This window comes from Lutzomyia longipalpis, chromosome 4 (assembly GCF_024334085.1).
Source record: "Lutzomyia longipalpis isolate SR_M1_2022 chromosome 4, ASM2433408v1".
In the NCBI taxonomy this organism is placed as follows: Eukaryota; Metazoa; Arthropoda; class Insecta; order Diptera; family Psychodidae; genus Lutzomyia; species Lutzomyia longipalpis.
In genome coordinates, this window is record NC_074710.1 from 19,134,294 (window position 1) to 19,154,259 (window position 19,966).

Here is a 19,966-nt window from a genome sequence, read left to right on the forward strand (position 1 = left end):
TGTCTTCTCATGAAGTGTGTGAGAGAGAGAGACATTCAACATGGAATAAATATAGGAGAAAGTCCCAAAAGAAAGTACAGGAAGTGTACCAAATTGACATCCTCAATGGAAAATTTTGTCATTTGCTTGCGGGTGGAAATTTACGTTTTCTTTCCACACTGAATTGCATACAATACCGAAAAGGGTTGGGGGTGGAAAGGCAATGTCTCTTTGCCGCGGAAAAAAGGGAAATCCTGATGTTTTTCCACACAAGTTTTCCCTCAAAAGAAACGTGCTGAAGGGAGGGATTTCCACGGAGCTTTTTGCAATTTATTCAGCTCAATTTGTGTACCAAATTAATTAGCAATTAGGCGAAGCGTTCGCAGTATTTTTCACCTCCTTCTCGCACTCTGTGCATTCTCTCACTGTGCGAGTTTTATAATTTTCCACCCAACATTGGAGTGGAAAATTTTCTGAGTGGAAATTGCACAAATAAATATTTTTATGAGACATTCTTGGTGTAGGAAAGAAGCTCAAATTGTGACTTTTAATTCCTCATTTGCATTTAATGGCTTTCTCACCAGAAGCTGCATGAAGGATGAATGTTTTAGCCAAGGCACATACCGTGAAAATTGCAGAAATCAGTTGCATGCGACTCACGTGCGACTTTTTACTGATTTTTCTTCCAGAACAGTTCAAAACTCAAAACCATATTTCTTATTCTGTTTATTTATTTACGTTCTCCTTTTACATTTCTTACGTGAGTTCCTCCTACTATTTCACTGAACAAATACGAACGTTCAATTTTACAATATTTACGAATATTTTACTTTAATATTTAAATTAATTTATTGATATACTACAAATATAACAGATTTATCCCATTTATCAAAAAATCTTTCAAATAATTCTTGATATGCAAAGTGTTGAAGTTTTATCCACATTTTTTTTTTAAATTGAATGTTGAGAAAAGTGATTTTATTAAAATAAATTATTTTGTTGCATTATAATCGGATCCTAGTGCCTTACTCGGGGTAAGAACAACAATTCCCGGATTTACAATTGATCTCTTACGGCTACGTCGTTGACTCAAGTTGCAAATAAGGCGAATTGTGCAGAAGTAGACAATTTCAACGATACTGAGGAGGGAGACACCCATAAAGAGACCCAGAAGACCACCACAGTTGGCAAGAAAGTCCGTTGGGCCGTACAATTCGGAGCGTTTTGATGTAATAAATTGAGTTTCTTTGAAGAAAATTGATAAGCGTGCCAATTGAACTCTGTAAGGAAGAAAGGGGAATTCATTTTACTTTTTATTGCCGTTTCTGCACTGAATTTCCTAGAATTTTGAGGTTTATTCATCAAGTGCTGATGCAAATGATGATGTGTTTCAATTGAGAATAGAAAATAATGCGAAAATTCGCAACACTTTGAGAATATTCGTTATATTTTGAAAATGTCACCAATATTCGGAATATTTTCAAAAAGGAGGTTATTCATATTTCGTCCTAATACTATGCCTAATTTGAAAATACATTAAACAATAGAAAAAAAAATTCTAGAGGGTCAAAACATATTTAAGAAAAGCCAAAAAGTCTTTTATATTTCGATAAGAACTTTCTGGACGTAAAAATTGCCCATAAATGCAAAAGCCACACCCCCAATTTACCTCATGAGACTTTCAAATGCATCACAGTGCTTTGACTGATTTATTTTTTTTAAGCCTTTTGGCAGTTTAATCGCAGAATTGATGAAATAAATGAGAAGAACGAAGGCAGAATTCCGCTTATTTGTTTATTTGAAAATTTTCAAGATATAAGAATATCAAACAAAGCATTGAAGCATATGCTTCATACGTTTAAAGGGAAATTACGAGACAAACAAAGAGTGGGACTATAACGCATAATATTATCCGATAATTCTTTTTTTTTAGAAACTAAATTGTCAAAAATCCTCGATGAAGCATAAGTATTAATGCTCTATGCATTCAAAACAGCAAATTAACGTTGCTGTCACACTTAAAGCTCCAAGTGCTTGAGCATCATAACCTGTGAGTGCGAGAGAGACAAAAATGCTGTTTTTTCTCGTTTTTCACATGTAAAATCTTAAACATCAAGTGCTTAGAGCTTAAGTATGATAGCTCCCTTACAATGATGACGTCAATACTTGAATTTTTGGGCAAATATTTATTAAACTTTCCCAGATAATACCAATTAAAGGGACAAAGTCAAATCTTTTAGGGTATTTCTGATTCTTTATCATTACTCATTCTCAAAGATCACGAATCATATAAGCTTGAATAAACTCCTTTTCGCCCCTAATAAAATTCGAATACTTACTGTGGAAATTCATCAAGGGGATTCTTGTAGGCAATAAAGAGGCTCTCCCAGTCAAAGTCAGCCTGCGAAATTTCTGCATCGTACACAATTGACGTGCACGCTGGCAAGCAGTTGCACTGTGTCTGCCCCTTTACGTTCAATCGTGAATCCTGCAGACCCTCCTTGATTTCACGCTGCAACAGTTGATCCTCCGCATCGTTGTAGCACTCAATACTCTTCGATCCACAAACAGGGGTATTCGCATCACGTGGCATTGAGAACTTTACGCAACCACATTGACTGAATGTGTAGTTTGAGAGGCATTCAAGCTCACAATTTTGCTGGGTGTAGATCTTGAAGTAGCGCAGATAGCGCTCGTGATTGAAAAAGCACTGGCGCCTTTCACATTTGATGGGAAAAAAAGAAGACACAAAAAGAAAAAAAAAAAAAGAACAAAAAACAAACAGAAAAGGCGAAAAAAGACCAAAAAATGGATAGAAAAGTTAATTTAAAAAAATATATTGGAAAAAGAAATTTAAAAAATTTATTAGGAGAAATTAAAAAAAAATATTATTAGTTTCCCGATTAAGCAAATATAATTGATATTGCCAGAAACATTGGAGATTCAGGGGAAAAATCAGCACAGTTTAATTGATTGAATGCACTGGAAAAGCTCCATGATATGTTTTATTTTTTTTGCTGAAGAAATATTTGGATATTTTTTTAACTCAATTATTTTAATTTAAATATTTATTCTTCTGATTTAAAAATGTTATTTCCTCTCAATATTGGTAAATTCTCTGTAGAGCTTCAAAAACTAATTTTCAAATTAAATAAATAATTAGTTTTTCAAAAAAAGTCGTCTTTCTCATTTTTATCAACCATATTCGGATTAATTGAATTCATTTTCCAACAACAAAAATTATTTCATAAATTTTTCATTGATGAAAAAATAAAATGTAAAAGAGCTGAAAAAAGCTCCATTAAATAAAATAATGAAATAAGCGTTAATATTAAAAAAAAAACTTATTGAAACCATTGAAGTGTAGATTAAGCGCATATTAGTTCCAATTGTAAATATTGATTCATCTCCATGGGTTTTAATCGTTTTAATTAATAAGCACAAAGCTTTATTGCTGTTATGGAGGTTTTAATTAAATTTATACAGCATTTAATTTTTAATTATTAGTTCGTGAATTGGGAGATATTTTTTACAGAGAAAAAAAAATAATAATTTTGTGTTTAATGCAGTATTATTTCTTCGCGATAATGGGGCTTTTTGGGCTATTTGAATCTATCTGTTTGAAGCTTCACAAATATAGGTACATAGAAGCTTAAAAATCTTTCTTTTATGATTTTTTCCGATCTTCAACTTTTTCTAAGAAAGTTTTCCTCTATCTTGGCTGGAAATGCAATTTTCCATGATTTTTCAGAATTTTATATTCTTAGGTAAGGTCATTCAATTCGGTTTTTATAAACTAAAATGGCTGCTACGACTAAATCGTGTAACCGATTTTGAAAAATTGAAAAGGTTTCGAAAGGGAATGAAATAAGCATTCCGACGATAGCCTCTATTTCAAAATCGGTACACTATCGGCTGATATACTAAAGTTTGAAGTAAAAATTTGTGAATTGAAATAAAAAGTTTTTTGACGTAGGTTTACTAGGCAACAAAAAAGTAACGGCTTAACCGATTTTGAAAAATTTATCAGTTTTGGAAAGGTGGGAAATGTACCTTTCTAAACCGAATAGATTGTTGAATATCGATTAGCCACAAACGGAGACATAGTCACTTGAAATTAGTCTTAAATGTATACGATTTTTGCTTATCTAGAAACTGTTTGCGGATAAGACCGCTTACGTTAAGCCTATTGAATCATATTTTACGTGGACTTTTTACAAGGGGTGTTTATCTGACGAATATTTTCTTTATTATAGCGAATCATTCGAATATTTACGAAAATCTAAATAACACAAAAATTAATAAAAAATTAAAAAAAAAATACTTAGCTCTTTTCGGCTTGAGTTTTCTACTTTTTGTGATTTAAATTTAGTCATTTTTAAACTCTTTTGAGATTAAAAACTGTGCCTTTTTAGATACTGAAAATCAAATAATACTTTGAGGCTAGAATTTAGTATGTTTCGGATTGAATTTACAACGTTTTAGTCTTTTTAGGCTTAAATTAAATTATATTTTTTCTAAATTTTGTTCCTCAATATCTATCTTTTTAGGACTGAAAAAAAATTTTATGTTTGAATTAATACTTTTTTAAGTCTTGAATATATTTAAACCTTTTTTGGGCTTAAATTAAATATTTTTTAGATTTCTGCTCCTCAAACTGAACCATTTTAGGAGTAAAAATTAATATTTTAATTTCTTTGGCGAATCAACGGAATATTGAACAATAATCCGAATATTTTCGAAGATCCGAATAATTTAATCGAGATAAATACACCTAGACTTTTCGCTATTTTGCTTTACTATTTTATCATTGGGAATCATGAAATTGAAGAAATGTTTTGTACAGATACAAATTCTTAATTTTTTAAGCTGTACTGTCGACGTATTCATGCGACCAAGAAATCCTTGAAATCTTTCAATTTTGTACTGAAATTTCAAGATTTCAAGCGATTTTCAAGGGTTTCTTGGTCGTTGAATAAGGCCCAATATTAAGTTAAATCTTACATTATTCAGACTTTTTTAATCAAAAAGAATAAATATTATTTCTCTCAAAATTTAAAAATTAGTTTGGAAAAATTTTGACCAATAATGAATAAAAAAGTTAAAAAAAAAAATCAATTAGCCCCACTTTCCCCTAAATTTTTTCTCAATACTTCTGGCTGAATGAAATTGTAAAGTAAAATAAAAAAAATTACCTATTGGGCGAATATTCCCGGAGACCATCGGAAGTTGTAATCATATTTGGCTTTACGGAGACAACGACTTCCTGATTTAGAGGGACACGGAAGTATTGTTTGGACACCTGAGGAATCTCCCCGGGTGTATGGAGGAGAATCTTGAATCCCTGAACGGGGCCACGACAGATGTAGTCCAAATCATACTCATAGAGACGAAGGAGGATGAAGAGCCCCGCACGGGCACCAGCACCAAGAACACGTACCGGGAAGGGTGTCAAGGATGCCTCAGGAGAGTACCCATTCTCCAGTGTCCAATGCTCCGAGGTTTTGTTGTGCGTATGAAAGACAAACCCATCGTGAAGGGTCTCCTCGCGGTAGATTTCGGATGCATTTAGGGCATTGAAGGTGTAGCAGAAACCCTCCTCCGTGAGGATTTCAGTAAAGAGGTCCGCACACGTGTCTGGGGTATTCCTCCATTTGCAGAAAAAGAGAATTTCCTCCGCAGTTGGGGCCATTTCTTTCAAAAAATCCGTACATCGACTATCTGTTGTGTTCTCCCCTATTTTATCCTCAGCCACAAGATGGGCATCACATACTTGGGACAGAGCTTGAAATTTTGCAAATCTAAGAAGGAAAATTTACATTAAAAAAAAAACAGAAATCTTATTCTCAGATCGTTTAAAAAATATCTAAATGGGGTTTTTAAAAAAAGAGGATTCAAGCCAATAGTGTTGGTAAGTAGTTAGGAGACTTTGTTCCACGATCAGAGTATACAAAAGCTCAATTTAATCAAATATGACTCCTTCGCGACCATGGGCAGACCAAATGCCGACTCAACCAACTTTTTACTGCATGATAATGTGAAAAATTACAAGAAGAAAGCCAAAGAACTTTTCTTTCCAAACAAGAAGTCCTCTGACAGCACTAAAGCAACAACAATTAACTCATCCAGTCGCTAAAAGGTCACAAAACAGTCTCCGATCGGTTACATTGGGTCGTTTCAAAGAAAATTCAAATTGAATCCAATAAGTCCTCAAAAGAATTTCTTTAAAAATATAGAAATAAATAAATATTAACTAACTGTTCATCAGTCATGTTGTAGTCGCCATCACCTGAACCGCGAAATAGATGGTAAACTTCGGTGTAGTTGAGAAATTCCCTCTTGGTCTTCGTTTCGGGGCAAACGGTCACAGCTGGAAAGGGAATTTGCCACACTGGGGTGGATTTTTCAGCAAAGCTCACAATTACCGGACTCTGATCCCACTTATTCCATACATTCCAAATCAGACGACTACATCCGTAGATCGAAAGGACGAATACTATAACCCACTGAAAAGAATTTTTCACAAAGAGAATTTTCCGTAAGAAGAAGACATGGAAAAAGGATAAGAATTTAAGACGGCAATAGAAGTAAAATTATCAATAATATTTTTTTTAAAAGAGGTTTTTCTGATAAAGTAAAACGCTTTCCTGGTCAAATTAAAAATTTTGCTGACCAAATTAGAATATTTTCTAGAACAATTGAATTTTTAATTTTAAAGAATTACTGCATTGCATTGTGAATAAAGTTCTATAAAAAAACATTTTAAATCTCTAAAGATTTCTTTTGATGAGAAAAAACCTCTGAAAAAGTCTGAATTCTATTTTTAAAGCAAAGGTAGGTATACTGAAAATTAAAAATTCAGAAATTTAAACTACTTTATTACTCTGAATTTCAGACAATATAGAAGTTCGATGAATTTTAAGTTTGAGAAATAATTGTTGTGCACAAAAGGCACAAAATTATCTAAATTAATGTTGTAAATAAATAATCGAAACATTATTTTTTAACAATTCAATTTGAGACTGATTTAATGCTTAAAATTCTAAATTCAGACTCTTAAGAAATCTTATTTTTTGCTACAATTTTATGCTAATCTTTTGATTAAAAAATATTCTATTAATTTTTGTTTTAAAGTTCTTTTTAAAGGTATTTGAAAATTACAGAAATATGGATTTTCCGAGGGAAAATGATTGAAAATCTTGGAAATGCAGTCAGATAAGTTTAAAAAAATGCCTTTACCACAGCGACGTTTTGATTTAATTTTCATCTTCATACTTTGTTAAAACTCAACCCAAATAATTAGAGGAAACTACTAAAATCCTTATGAAAAACATCAAAATTATCTTTAAAAAATCATTTCTAAAAGAAAATTTTTGAAAATTCAAAATTTTTCAGAAAAAAATAATTCTTCTGAAGAGAACTTAAGAACTTTTTATGCACTCAAAGACAACTAAAAAAAAATTCCAAATGAGTAAAAAATGATCTTAAATACTGATTTAGGGTAAAATTTTGAAGTATTTTATCCTAAGTTAGTGGAAATTCGTCAGTTATAAAATTTTTGGTATTCCAGGAAAAATCTTAGAGAATTTTTGCACTTTTTTTACTTTTAATCATATTTTTGAAGGAAAAGTACTTTTCCATGCCTCTTCAGAGATCTTTCTCACTATTTTCCTGAACAACAAATTCTTTGTTTTTCTTTTCTAGAACGACAATAGAACGATTTAAAAACACTTATCTGTGAAAATCTTACAGTAACTTTTCAGTTGTTAGAAAAGAAAGATTTTTTTATCAGATCTACCCTGAAAACTTTTAATTTTTTTTACTGTATTTTCAGGCATTTTCTTTAAAAAGAAAAAATCTTCAAGATAGTTAAACTTTAATTTTTAAATTCTTCTTTGAATCATTTCATTTATCTATATAATAAAGAAATTTTAAATAAACTTTAAAATTGTATTTCTTCTCTTTTATCACTAAACATTTTTTCATCACTGTTTTAACACTAAATTATTTGCTTTTCCGCATCTCACGAAAAAAGAAAAATTTTCATTTCACTAAAAAAAAACTTTACCCAAGCTCTTTCCATCCATGGACGTCGTCTTTCGCCCAAATACTTAACACCGTGGATTGTGCTGTTGTTGCAGTATTCGGAAAATAGCCCCCAGGCCGCTGTTAGGGGTCCACCGTACTTAATTTTTCGTCTCATCTCAACTTCCGTCGGTGCTTCGCTCACTGTTAGTGAATCCGTCTCATGCTTTGCCCCCACATCGAGGGATACCCTCGGTTGGAGGTCCTTCTTGTACTCCTGCGGTGAACTGGGCTTCCGCATCATCCTCTTCTGTCTTCCTTCAAAGAAATTCTCTTTTTAAATCACTTTCAGAGCCCTTTTTTGGACACTTTTTGAACACTTTTTGGGGCACTTTTAATTCAATTTAAAATTCACTTCAACGCTGTAAATAAGACCGATCACAACTGAACGTCCACGAGAAAACTAAAAGAGTCAAGAGATCTCCGCGTGCTTTTATATGTACCGAGTTGATGGCAATTTGTGGAAAAATGGCAACCACATGCCTTACCCAGAATCATTTTCCATCCACCCGCACTTCTCAACATTTCCACGGGCATCGCCTCTTCCTGCTCTGGCTTCACAGCCCAAGGCTGTAGCCATTGTGGCCATTTGAGAAGCTCAGTGGAGGTGTCTGGGACAAAAAGTAACCACTCCTCAGTGCTGGATCCCAGGATAATTCGCACCAGCTAATTTCCCAAATGCCACCATGAATTTCCATTTCAATGATGCCACTGGAGACTCATACCGCACCACTCACGCGTTCCAAGTTGCTTTGACAATTTGCAACCCATCGACCCTTTCTTTTTCTCTTTTTTTTCATTTTAATTTCATCCCCACAGCACGTGTTGCGTCGAGGGTTGATTTTTTTGTCATTTTCGGGGGGTGGCCCACGGAACTGACCTTGTCTCGTCAGTTTTGAATACATTTTTTGGGGGAAAATTTTAGTTAGTTTTTAAAGATTTTTCTTCCTAAAATTTCTCTTGAAATTGATTCTTCAAATATTCCGTAAATTCTATATAGATTTTCCTCGTAAATGTTCTAAAGAGAATTTAGAAAAATATTGTTTTTATTTTTAACCTATACTTCGGTCATAAAACATTTTATATTTTTGATATTTAATTAGTTATTCTGCTTCGATGCAATAATGGAATTTGGCTTTAGTTTTTATCTCATTTATTTGTAGAGAACAAACTATAGTCAAATTCCTTGTTAATTTTTACTAAACTACCCAAAATAATTTAAGTTCTTTCGGTCCTTAGTTCTATTCAGAGTAAGGGGTATCTGGCGAATATTTTGGTTTCTTTAGCGAATCATTCGAATATTTTCAATGAATATGTTTTGCTAAAATCGGAAAACGACTTTAGCACTTTTTGGCTCGAATTTAGTATTTTTAGGCTTAAATTTAGTCTTTTTTTAGAATTTATTTTTTTTAAGTTTTGTTTTTCAATTTGTGCTGTTTTAGGACTGAAAACCAAATATTTTTCGGTTTAATATGACCATATTTAGCGTAAAAATCTTTTATTTTATGAACATTTATCGTAAAAGTCGTCAAAAGAATCTTTTATAAGAAAAAAATATTTTACGCAGAATTGCTTTTTTTAAATTAATTGTTTATATTTAATAAATAAATTATTTTGTTAATAATCAGCAAAAAAGTAAATAAAAACATGATTTTTTCTTCATAATTTTAGTTTGAGATCAATTTCTGTCAGATTCATAATTTTTCGCATCATTAAACGGCATAAAATGGCTTAAAACGCACATAAAAGGACCTCCAAAACACACTTTTATCATAAAAAAAGAAAACTCGATAAAAACTTTTATCCTAAATAGTAAATACCAATCCTATTTTATTTTTTATTTTTGGAGACTTTTTAAAAGTTTGGAGACTAATTTTTAATGGTGAATACCAAAATTCTGTTATCTTTTACGCTGAATACCAAAATGACTTTATATCATAAAAATAAAAGAAATTTCTTACGCTGAATATGGCCCTTAGTTCTTTTTGAGGTTGAATTTCCTATTTTATGGCTTGAATTTAGAATTTCTCGACTTGAATTTACTACTTTTCGGCTTGATTTAAGTCCTTTTAAGCTTGAATTAAACATTTTAAGACTTAGACTAATATTTGAATTTCTTTGGCGAATTATCCGAATATTAACCAATAATTCGAATACTTCTTAAGATGCGAAAAATTTCGTTCTTTTAAGCAAATTATCGTTGCATACAGAAACAGGTAAACTCCTATTTAATTATCACGAATTTCCTTTTCATTGCTTTAACCAAGAAACATTTCCTTTTAATTTAAATTCACTTTTTTGCATAAGTTTTGGGACATTTTTAGAGCTTTTTACTACGTCTTTCTATCACTAACTTTACCCCAGTCTCCCCTTAATGTGCCTATAGTAAAAATTCTGTCATAAATGAGATTTAAGAGCAGCAAATTATCAAACCGAATAAAAAACTCTCAGCATCAAAGTCAATGGGAGCTTTGCGAAAGAGAGTTATAGTTTGGAATTTATTTGAATGAAAAATGTGAATGAAAAATGAATGAAAAATGCGTGAAAATGTATGCGAAAGACTAATTCCACCCATTCAATATATCACCAATTAGCTGTGTAAAAAGTCAAACAACATTGGGGGGAAAACGTGTTGACTTTTCTGCGCTATTTTCCCACCCAACAGACAAATAAATTATATTTTGATCCACCCATGTGTTTTTCATTCCATCTGACTTTTGGGCAATTAAATTGATAAAAGATCTTTTACTCAAGCGGGGATCATCTCTTGTGGAAAGGAAGATCACTCGAGAGTCGAGAAGTTTCAATTTCATTTGATTTTGCGTTGTGCTAATTTTTCTTTTTTCCTTTCGTGCCTTCAACTCGTAAATCATTTAATAAATTAATTTTTCAGTGTTTGTATTTATTATAATTTGGAATAGTTTCAAATTCACTTGTATTGGGACTTTGTTGATGGAGTAATTTGCTTGACAAATTGGAGTGTTTTTTGCACCCTTTTGAAACATAAAAGGAGTCTATTCATTCATGTGTTGGTCATGATTAAATTGCAAATATTTTATGGAATAAATAAAATTTTGCATAAAGTCAGTAGAATCAGAAAGTTTTTTCCAGCAGATTTTAAGTTTTCTATGGGGATTATCTTAGAAAATTATCCTGTAAGATCGTAAGATTTATTTAAAAATCATGTATCTTTTCATTTCACATTTGGTTAAATACATGAAGCATATGCTGCAATGCTTTGATAAAAATTTTTATAATTCATTTAGTTAGATCCTTTCCAATTTTTCCCATTTTATCCACGTTTCAATTGTTTCTTATTTTCTTCTTTGCATAGATCATAAGCATTAATGCTGCACTCGATAATCATTTGTCTTGAAATTACTTTCTTTTGCTCACTGAGAAAATTTTGAAGAATTTGCAAAGAGAAAATTATAGCTGTGACTCTATTTTCCTTATGTGCCCGTATTTTCTCTTTTAACCCATAAAGCATAAGCCTTAATGCTTCAATTTGCAATCTTTTCTCTCGAAATGTTTTGTTATTGCTCATTGTCAATCACAACATTCATTAGTGCTACAATTGATGGTATTTTGTTCTGATTACATTGATTGCAGCACTGATGCAGTATATGCTTCACGCATTAGTTAAGCTATCTTTCTGTTTTTTTTTGGAATTTTCCTGAGTTTTCTCATTTTAATATCAGTTTAGCATTCCTTAAATAACTTTTAACTATTTTCAAAATTTTTTCATTTACAAATGAAGTGCAAGATAGGCAAGATATGTGCAAGAGTGAATAAACCCCTTTTCGGGTGTGGACTTCACGTGTGAGTTGCGTCGAAAATCCCATTGGGAAAATGCTCAAAAATACTTTTTTTTTGCTTTTTTTTCGTGGAAAACGCATGAAGGTCGTCAAATGAGGTGGTTTTTGTGGGTGAAAATGGATAAATTGCTCTCAAATGTTTGGCCAATGTCACCGGAACACACCAAAATGCTCCACACATCCCGACCTATTTAGCACATAAGAGCTCTCTCTCGTTCGCATTCAAGTGTTCGTGCTTTTGAATGTTTCGCGGAAAGGAAAAAAGTATTCAAGAGGCGTCAATCACACCCACCCAATCGACACGCGTTCACAATGGAGGTCATGCAATTAATAAAGTATTCATGAGATCGAATTGACACCTAACCTGGAAGCTTTTTCTGCTTTGCGGTAAATTTTTTTCCCAACAGTTTCAGAGAGTTTTTCCAAAGGGAAATACGCGGAAAACACAAATAGCAATATCCCGGTAAAAAAAAATGATGAGAAATTCAATAGATTTTCCGGGAAAATCCTTATCTGGGCAATCATCCCAACGGCGGCGGCGGGGGAAATTTCGAAAGCTCAAAGCTCAATATGTTTTTCGGGAGTACTGTGAAAAGTCCTCAGTGCACGGAGTGAAGTATTTCGCCGAAGAGGGTCGTCCAACTTGGGAAAAACTCATCTGGATTGCCCTCTTTGCCCTCTCACTCTTTGCATGCGGAAAAATGATCGAACGTGCGTACATGAAGTGGAAATTGAGCCCAATAGCTGTGACCTTTGCCGAAAAAGCTGTTCACATTACGCAAATTCCATTTCCAGCTGTTACCATTTGCTCATCCGTTAAGTTTCGCAGTGATGCCTTTTCCTTTGAACAGTACACGAATTATCCGAAAAAATATCCAAAATGGAAGGAAATTTATCGGAATTTGGCACAATTGTGTGAAAACTACGATCCCCTTCCGGGGAATTTGGACGCGGATATTTTGGAGAAGATTCGTGAGTACAGTCCGAATGATTCAGAAATGATTAAAATGATTACCTTCCAAGATGATCAGCTAAATGGTTCGGAAGTTTTCTACGAGAGCTTCACAAGTCAGGGATTGTGTTATACCTTCAATCGTCTGCCCCTGTTTGACTTGTACACGGTGAGAGAATTTTTGTTAGTCAATTAATTTTTTTCTTATTTTGTGCTTTGATCAAGTTTGAGGTCGAACTGTGCTGTTTTAGTGAAAGAATTGTCATTAAAATGGGAAGGAAATTTATTTAAAAAAAGGTTGAAGGGTTTTTAAGCTTTCTTGTAACCAAAATTGGTCAATATTTCATCAAATATTGAGTTCACAACGCTCGCTCTCCTTTTCTTCATCGCTAGTGGCCAATCTGTACAGATTTATGCAGCTTAAGTGAAAAAAAATCCCAAAAAAATGTTAAAAAAAAATTAAAAATGTTTTAAGGGTTTTTTTTTTATGCTTTCTTGTAAGTATAATTGATCAATATTTGATCAAATATTGAGTTCCATATAAAGATTTAATTGTTAACAGCAATTCGAAGCAACGTTTTTAACAAATGTTTTCTTAAAACACTATTGGCAAAGTTTTGATTAGTTTTTGGAAGTCAGTAGTTTTTTTGTTTGTCTAATATTTGATCATAAATTGACCAATAACACACAATAACCCAATAAACATTCCACAGAGTGAAATATCGTTCAAATAAAATTAGAAAACTTGGTGTGATCAAAATATTTTTTTAATTCTACTCATAAACACTTTTCCAAAATTGGTCAATATTTTGAAAGATTTTTAAACAATTTTTGCTCAATGTTTACTCAAATTGTTATCAAATGAATATTTTTTTAAATATAGTTTTAATTGATCAAACTTTAAGCCATCTTTGGAGCAACTAAAACGTTTGCCTTAACCAAATAAATTGAAAAATCCGATTAAACAAACATTTCTGCTTAGTCTAACATTTGATTGAAAATTGTGGTATACCAACTAATTGAATTAAAATTGATTAAAAATGCACTCAAATGCTGAGAAGTATTTAAAAATCAATATTTAATTTAACTTAGGCATAAGACTTTAAAAGGATGTTTGAATGTTTGAACTTTTAATAATATTTGTTCAATATTTGAATTAAAATTGACCAAGATTTGTCCAAATATTTATATTAATGGGCCTAATTCAGCGACCAAGAAACCCTTGAAATCTTTGAATTTTGTACTGAAATTTCAAGATTTCAAGCGAATTTCAAGGGTTTCTTGGTCGCTGAATAAGGCCCAATGTTTGGTTTAATTCAGATTCTATTTTTATCTCATTTTATTAAATTATTTCAGCTTCAGTCTTTTCATTTACAAAAATATTTACATTTCCTTTTAAGACTCTGGATTTTGGCATTCAAACAAAACTAAAAATTGAACAAAAATTGAGCAAAGTTTGTGCAATAATTGATTCATAATTTTCTCATTTATTCAAACAGCCTTCATGCGTTTTCAGTCAGCAAAATGAATCCTTTTCCTTGGATGTTAAAGTGAATTGGACCGTTGAATCGGGCTTTGCAAATTATCGCGAATCCTACCCATATCGATCATCAAATATAAGACAAGAAAGTGGTCTAATACTCATTCTGCAAATCCCAAAGAAGGATATTGATACAACGTGCCAGAGTTCCGTTGGGTACATCATTCAACTTCATAGTCCAAGTGATGTCCCACGAATGGATGAGCATTCTGTGATAATTCCAGTTGATCGATATGCTCAAATATCCGTTGAACCGCATCTCATTAATACACCAAGGAACATTGAGACTTACCCACCTGAGCAGAGGCAGTGCTTCTTCAACAGTGAACGGCAACTCCAACATTTTCGTATCTACAGCGAGAGGAATTGCAAAATGGAGTGCCTAGCTAATTGGACTCTAGGTCTATGTGGATGCGTAGACTTCTATATGCCCAGTAAGTTTGTTTGTAATATTGATTTTTTTGCCGGTTCTTGGGAAACGTTAACCACGCCTTACGACTGATCTTAAGAAAATTAGTCGTACAAATCCCAGAAGTAAAAGAACTTATGAACAGGTGTCTCAAGACTAGCTCGTAAGAGCAGCCTGCTTCTGTTTTACTTTTTCAAGACCTGATTCTAGGTAGAAGACCTTGAAAAATGTAGACTGTTTCAGAAGTTAGGGTTAAAGCTTAGCAGGCGTAATAGTTCTTAGCAGAATTCACAGAACTTAACAGACAAAGCAGGAATTTATCAGGCAAAAAAGGACTTTTCAGGCAATAAGGAACATAGCAGGCTAGAAATATGTACTATACAATATACATAGTATACGTCAACTGGAAAGTTAGAGCTTAATAAGCAATACAAGTCTTAGCAGGTTATGAGAACCTTAACAAGTAATATGAGTCTTGAGCAGGCAAGACAAAGCATAACAAGCAGCACAAGTCTTAGCAGGTTATGAAGAATTTAACAGTTAATATGAGTCTTGAGAAGGCAAGACAAAGCATAACAGGCAGCACAAGTCTTAGCAGGTTCTGAGAACCTTAACAAGTAATATGAGTCTTGAGCAGGCCAGATAGAGCTTAATAGATATTACAAGATTTACCAGGCTTTAGAGAACTCAGTAGGTAATGTGAGTCCTTAGCAAGTAAGGAATACTGGCGCTCAGAAAAAGAGAGCTTAGCAGACAAAGTATAGGTCCTTGCAAGTAATAAAGAGCATAGCAGGCAAGATCATTCCAGATCCAACAAACTATGACTAAAACAATATTGTTCTTGCTCTTCTAGGAAACAACAGTGTCCCTATTTGCGGTCCTAGTTCAAAAGACTGCGTCGAAAAATGCTTGACGCTCATGGACCGTCCAGATGCGGAAGTAAACTTTAACTGCAACTGTATGCCAGCCTGTGTTACCCTCTCCTACACTACTGACCTCACGCACAGTGCCATCAACTACGACACCATCGTAACGTCGGTTGATAATCAAAATCAAGGGAGAATGGATAAGAAATTCCACATTTACGTCATGATCTACTTTGCTGAGAACAAAATTTACGCCATGCAGCGATCTGAGCTATTTGGTCTGACGGACTTTGTCTCGAGTGTTGGTGGCTTTTTGGGGCTCTTTATGGGAATTTCGGTGCTTAGTTTGGTGGAAATTATTTACTTTGCCTCTGTTCGTTGGTTCCAGAATCTTCCTGCTAAACGTCCGCAGTCTGGGACATTTGTACGTTACCACAAGGATGGTCAGTTTATGCAGAACCTCTTTGTGGTTACTCCGCACAGTACACGTCATCATTTGGGGGGAAGTGGTAAATTCTAGAGGTGGGAGCCTACGTGGCCGCTTTTGCTTACTTTTCAAGCCTGCAATGAAGCCTGCTCTGAGCAGCTCCGTCTCACAGTCCTTGCTAGGATTTGCATGTCACTGATTGCGTGCAAACTTAATCAATCATCAAATTGTAATTACTTTTCACAATTTAAATAAAACTTAACACCCAATACTAGAGTCTGGTTAGTTAGTTAATTCCAAAGCAATGAAGTTGACGGACGTTTCGCGGAAGCCTTACGGGAATAAGGTCCTTATGGAGTACTGCAGTAAATCATCAGTACATGGCGTTGTTTACTGGTCAGATCGCTATCGGCCATATTGGGAGAGATTTCTGTGGATTCTTCTAGTTGGGGTGTCGGTAATTTTGAGTGGAATAATGATTCAGAGTTCATGGATAAAGTGGTCAAATCACGCCATTGCCTTCACGCTTGGTAGTCAACCGATACATATTTCGGAGATTCCCTTTCCGGCCTTTACGGTCTGTTCAATGGCGCGTTTTCAATCACGGCTGACAAAGTATTCAAGCCTCGTCAATGGCTATGTTGTCCACGATAGAGTTGCAAAGTCTCCTGAGGATTGGGAACTCTTTGACCATCTATCGCAAGTTTGTACGTCAGACAATGTCTGGAAATCCTTCGATCTACGATCAATCAACTTTCCCAAATTCACCAATTCAACAAAAATTTACGAAACTCTCAGGCTGTACCAACAAGACCCCGATGCTGTATTTTCCCTTTGCAATTTTGTCATGGAAAACATCTCCTGTAGCACCATGTATCAAGAAGTCTTTACCAAGCATGGAAGGTAAATTTTGAGAGAGAAAAAATCCATATTTGGCAATCAAAACAAGAATATATTTTCTTGAGCATGTCTACGGGATCGTGATGTTTGCAAGTTTGCTTGCCAAACATTAAAACATACATAGCAAACAGTTTGAAAAGAAAAATTGAGAAGTTTAGTTAAATATTTTTTATTTAAATGTTTCTCTTGAAAATTCCATTCTATTCTTAGTTAGTTCTGAGAAAACTCTTAATCTATCTTTTTATTTAATTTATTTCTTCTCCACGTACGTCCTTCTACTTCCCTACCCTGTCATTGACATTTCATTAAAAAAAGGTCGGCAAATTCAAAATCTCAACAACTCTGTTTCGTCATCAGATGTTACACATTTAATGGGCTGAACCATCAACAAATGTTCCGTCATGCTCCTTCCTCTGGCAACAGCTCCCTTACACCCCTGAGCAATTGGACGATATCACGAGGTTATCACACCCACAGGGAAACCTACCCGTTGCGTGTGTACCAGGTAATGCCAAACTACGGCTTTGAGCTTCGCTTGAAATTCAATGCAAGCGATTGGGATGAGAATTGCTTCCAAATGGGCGTTGGGGCGATTATTCATTTTCACGATCCCTCCGAAATGCCCCTAATGTTTGAACGTTTCCGCGCCGTAACACTCGAGGACTACGCACGGATTGCAATTCATCCGGAGATGACAAAGACAGCCCCAGAGCTGGTCAGGTACTCACCGCATCAGCGGATGTGCTTCTATCCTGGCGAAAAGTACCTCCAGCACTTTCTCATCTACAACGAGAATAACTGTCGCGTGGAATGTGCGACCAATTTGACGCTCCTGAGGTGCGGATGTGTCTTCTTCTACATGCCACGTGAGTTCTCTTTTTACATTTTTCTTCTTCTTTAATAAATATTATTTAAAAAGTCTGGTTGCTAATACAGAATGGGGCATTTAAACTGTTGCTGTTTAAATTTACTTAGGGTTTGCCTCTCTAAATTATAAAAGATTTTTTTTAATCAAGAGACTACGTTAGTTTAACATTTAATATTTCGTACTTTTTTCATTAATTCACAATTATGTAAGGGAAATATTCTCAGAAGTGATTTGGGCTGGAGTCAGTTCCCGCTTTCCGGTCATCTAGTGATGGAAACGCCCCTGAGCCGACGAGCATTTCACAAACGCGTGTTCACCCTTCCACATCCCACAGAGAACTGACTCTAATCACTTAGCGACCCGCTATGTATTCCACCACTAGAGGGCCCGGCCCTAGAGAGGAGACCCACATAGAGTGTATTCTGCCTCGGAAAATAGGGGAATGCCGGCAATATGGGGTTATGCCATTGGCGGGTACAAACTTTAATCCTACAATTAGAATAAATTTGAAGGGTATCTGTGAGCTAAATAATCCCAGTGAACAAACTTGGCTAATAATTGATCAATTATTGAGGTCAATATAGAGTCAGTATAGGTCTCCATAGATGACCAATTATTGAGCAACCAGAATTGATCTGAGATTGACCAATAATTGACCAATGATTTATCAATCATTTGACAGGCACAATTGATTTATCAATTATTGATCAATCGATGATCATCTATGGGGACCTATACTGACTCAATATTGACCTCAATAATTGATCAATGATTGGCCAAATTTGTCACTATGGAAAAAAATCTTGAGCAAGAGCGTAGCCAGAAATCAAATCATATCAATTGTTTTAGATTATTATTTTTTTTAATTTTTAAGACAATGAAATTAGATTAAAAAATATTTGACATTTCTCTTCTAATGTCCCAGTAAGCAAATGATTGAACCTAAAAACGATTCAATCAGTGAGTTAAAATTAAACTGATCAATGATTGATCAATAATTGATTAATCAATTGGGCAAGTCAATCGATTGATCAATTGTTAAACAAAGAACTGATTAATCTCAGGTCAATTCTGATTGCTCGATAATTAACCATCTATACGAAATTGACTCAATATTGAGCTCAATAATTGATCATTTTTTTAAAATTTCTTTACTGAGGATTATTGTTAATTTTGAACGTTTCAAAAATAATTTTAACATTTAACATTTTTTTCTAACAATTTTCTTGGGGCTTAACGTGTGACATTTTTTTTTCATTTAACCTTTAATATTAATTTTTTAATGTCTAACGTTACTTTTTTAATTTTAAACTTTCCTTTTTTAGCTTATTTTTTTTTCTCTTTTAACGTCTAATCCATTTTTTTCTGAAGTTTTATTTATTATTTTACTTCTTATTTTTATCCCTTTTATCCGTATATTGACTAAACAGCTTAACCGTTTTTTTTTTAAGTTCGATCGAAAATACTTCATATATTTTATTTCACGTCAGCGCTCTTTACGGTCATTCCGGTCATTCCTCAAAATGAGATTCTTCATTAAAATTAATTTTAACAGTTCAAACGACTCACGCTGTAAATTCGTTAATTGAAATATTTCTTCAATTTCTTCTCATTAATTTTTCCTAAAGACAACGGCAGCGTTCAGCTATGCGGAAAAGGCTCCCTTCCTTGCTACCAAAAGGTTCTACGGGAAATGGATAAGGCTGTAATGAGGAATTCTGGTGTGGAGGATAAAACATCCTGTGACTGCCTACCACGGTGTAGTTCTATTAACTACAAAACCGACCTGATTCACCACAAAATGTATCTCTGGCAAAAAAATCGCTCAAACATCGATGAAGTCCTCATCCGGATCTACTTTCAGCAGACAACTTTCATTCCCTTCCAGAGATCCGAACTGTATGGTCTGACGGAGTTCTTGGCAAGCTGCGGGGGGATTCTTGGGCTCTTTATGGGGGTCTCAGTGCTGAGTCTCACTGAGTTGTTCTATTTCTTCCCCGTACGGTACCTCTGGAATAGGCACAATGCCCAAGAAGATCAAAAGAATCCTAAACAGAGGCCCAAGAAAATTATCGTTTCTCCCAAAAGCCACGTGCGGTTGTACGTTAGACCGAGATTTTAA

The 19,966-nt window shown here is 34.0% G+C and overlaps 3 protein-coding genes across 3 annotated transcripts; 2 read left to right on the plus strand and 1 right to left on the minus strand.

Annotated features, from left to right (window-relative positions):
• Positions 1 to 692: 692 nt before the first annotated feature.
• On the minus strand, positions 693 to 8,502 carry LOC129794696 (pickpocket protein 28). The gene is made up of 5 exons (XM_055835541.1): positions 8,048 to 8,502; positions 6,238 to 6,485; positions 5,175 to 5,780; positions 2,319 to 2,696; positions 693 to 1,259 (listed from the first exon to the last, which is right to left on the minus strand). Exons 1-5 carry the CDS (start codon positions 8,306 to 8,308, stop codon positions 971 to 973), a joined length of 1,782 nt encoding a protein of 593 aa, XP_055691516.1. The 5' UTR covers positions 8,309 to 8,502; the 3' UTR covers positions 693 to 970.
• Positions 8,503 to 12,358: 3,856 nt separating this feature from the next.
• On the plus strand, positions 12,359 to 16,169 carry LOC129795216 (pickpocket protein 28-like). The gene is made up of 3 exons (XM_055836302.1): positions 12,359 to 13,003; positions 14,334 to 14,808; positions 15,637 to 16,169. Exons 1-3 carry the CDS (start codon positions 12,359 to 12,361, stop codon positions 16,167 to 16,169), a joined length of 1,653 nt encoding a protein of 550 aa, XP_055692277.1.
• Positions 16,170 to 16,380: 211 nt separating this feature from the next.
• Positions 16,381 to 19,966, plus strand: LOC129795217 (pickpocket protein 28-like). Its single transcript, XM_055836303.1, has 3 exons — positions 16,381 to 16,979; positions 17,400 to 17,842; positions 19,473 to 19,966. Exons 1-3 carry the CDS (start codon positions 16,381 to 16,383, stop codon positions 19,964 to 19,966), a joined length of 1,536 nt encoding a protein of 511 aa, XP_055692278.1.

Excerpts from the sequence above, each read along its gene's own strand:
- LOC129795217 (XM_055836303.1), top strand. The coding sequence starts at position 16,381 with ATGAAGTTGACGGACGTTTCGCGGAAGCCTTACGGGAATAAGGTCCTT. Across the intron at positions 16,980-17,399 it reads GTCTTTACCAAGCATGGAAG|CTCCCTTACACCCCTGAGCA; the intron begins GTAAATTTTGAG and ends CTCTGGCAACAG. Across the intron at positions 17,843-19,472 it reads TGTCTTCTTCTACATGCCAC|ACAACGGCAGCGTTCAGCTA; the intron begins GTGAGTTCTCTT and ends TTTTTCCTAAAG.
- LOC129795216 (XM_055836302.1), top strand. The coding sequence starts at position 12,359 with ATGAGAAATTCAATAGATTTTCCGGGAAAATCCTTATCTGGGCAATCA. Across the intron at positions 13,004-14,333 it reads CCCTGTTTGACTTGTACACG|CCTTCATGCGTTTTCAGTCA; the intron begins GTGAGAGAATTT and ends TTATTCAAACAG. Across the intron at positions 14,809-15,636 it reads CGTAGACTTCTATATGCCCA|GAAACAACAGTGTCCCTATT; the intron begins GTAAGTTTGTTT and ends TTGCTCTTCTAG.
- LOC129794696 (XM_055835541.1), bottom strand. The coding sequence starts at position 8,308 with ATGATGCGGAAGCCCAGTTCACCGCAGGAGTACAAGAAGGACCTCCAA. Across the intron at positions 5,781-6,237 it reads TACAACATGACTGATGAACA|ATTTGCAAAATTTCAAGCTC; the intron begins GTTAGTTAATAT and ends TTTCCTTCTTAG. Across the intron at positions 1,260-2,318 it reads CCCCTTGATGAATTTCCACA|AGTTCAATTGGCACGCTTAT; the intron begins GTAAGTATTCGA and ends TCTTCCTTACAG.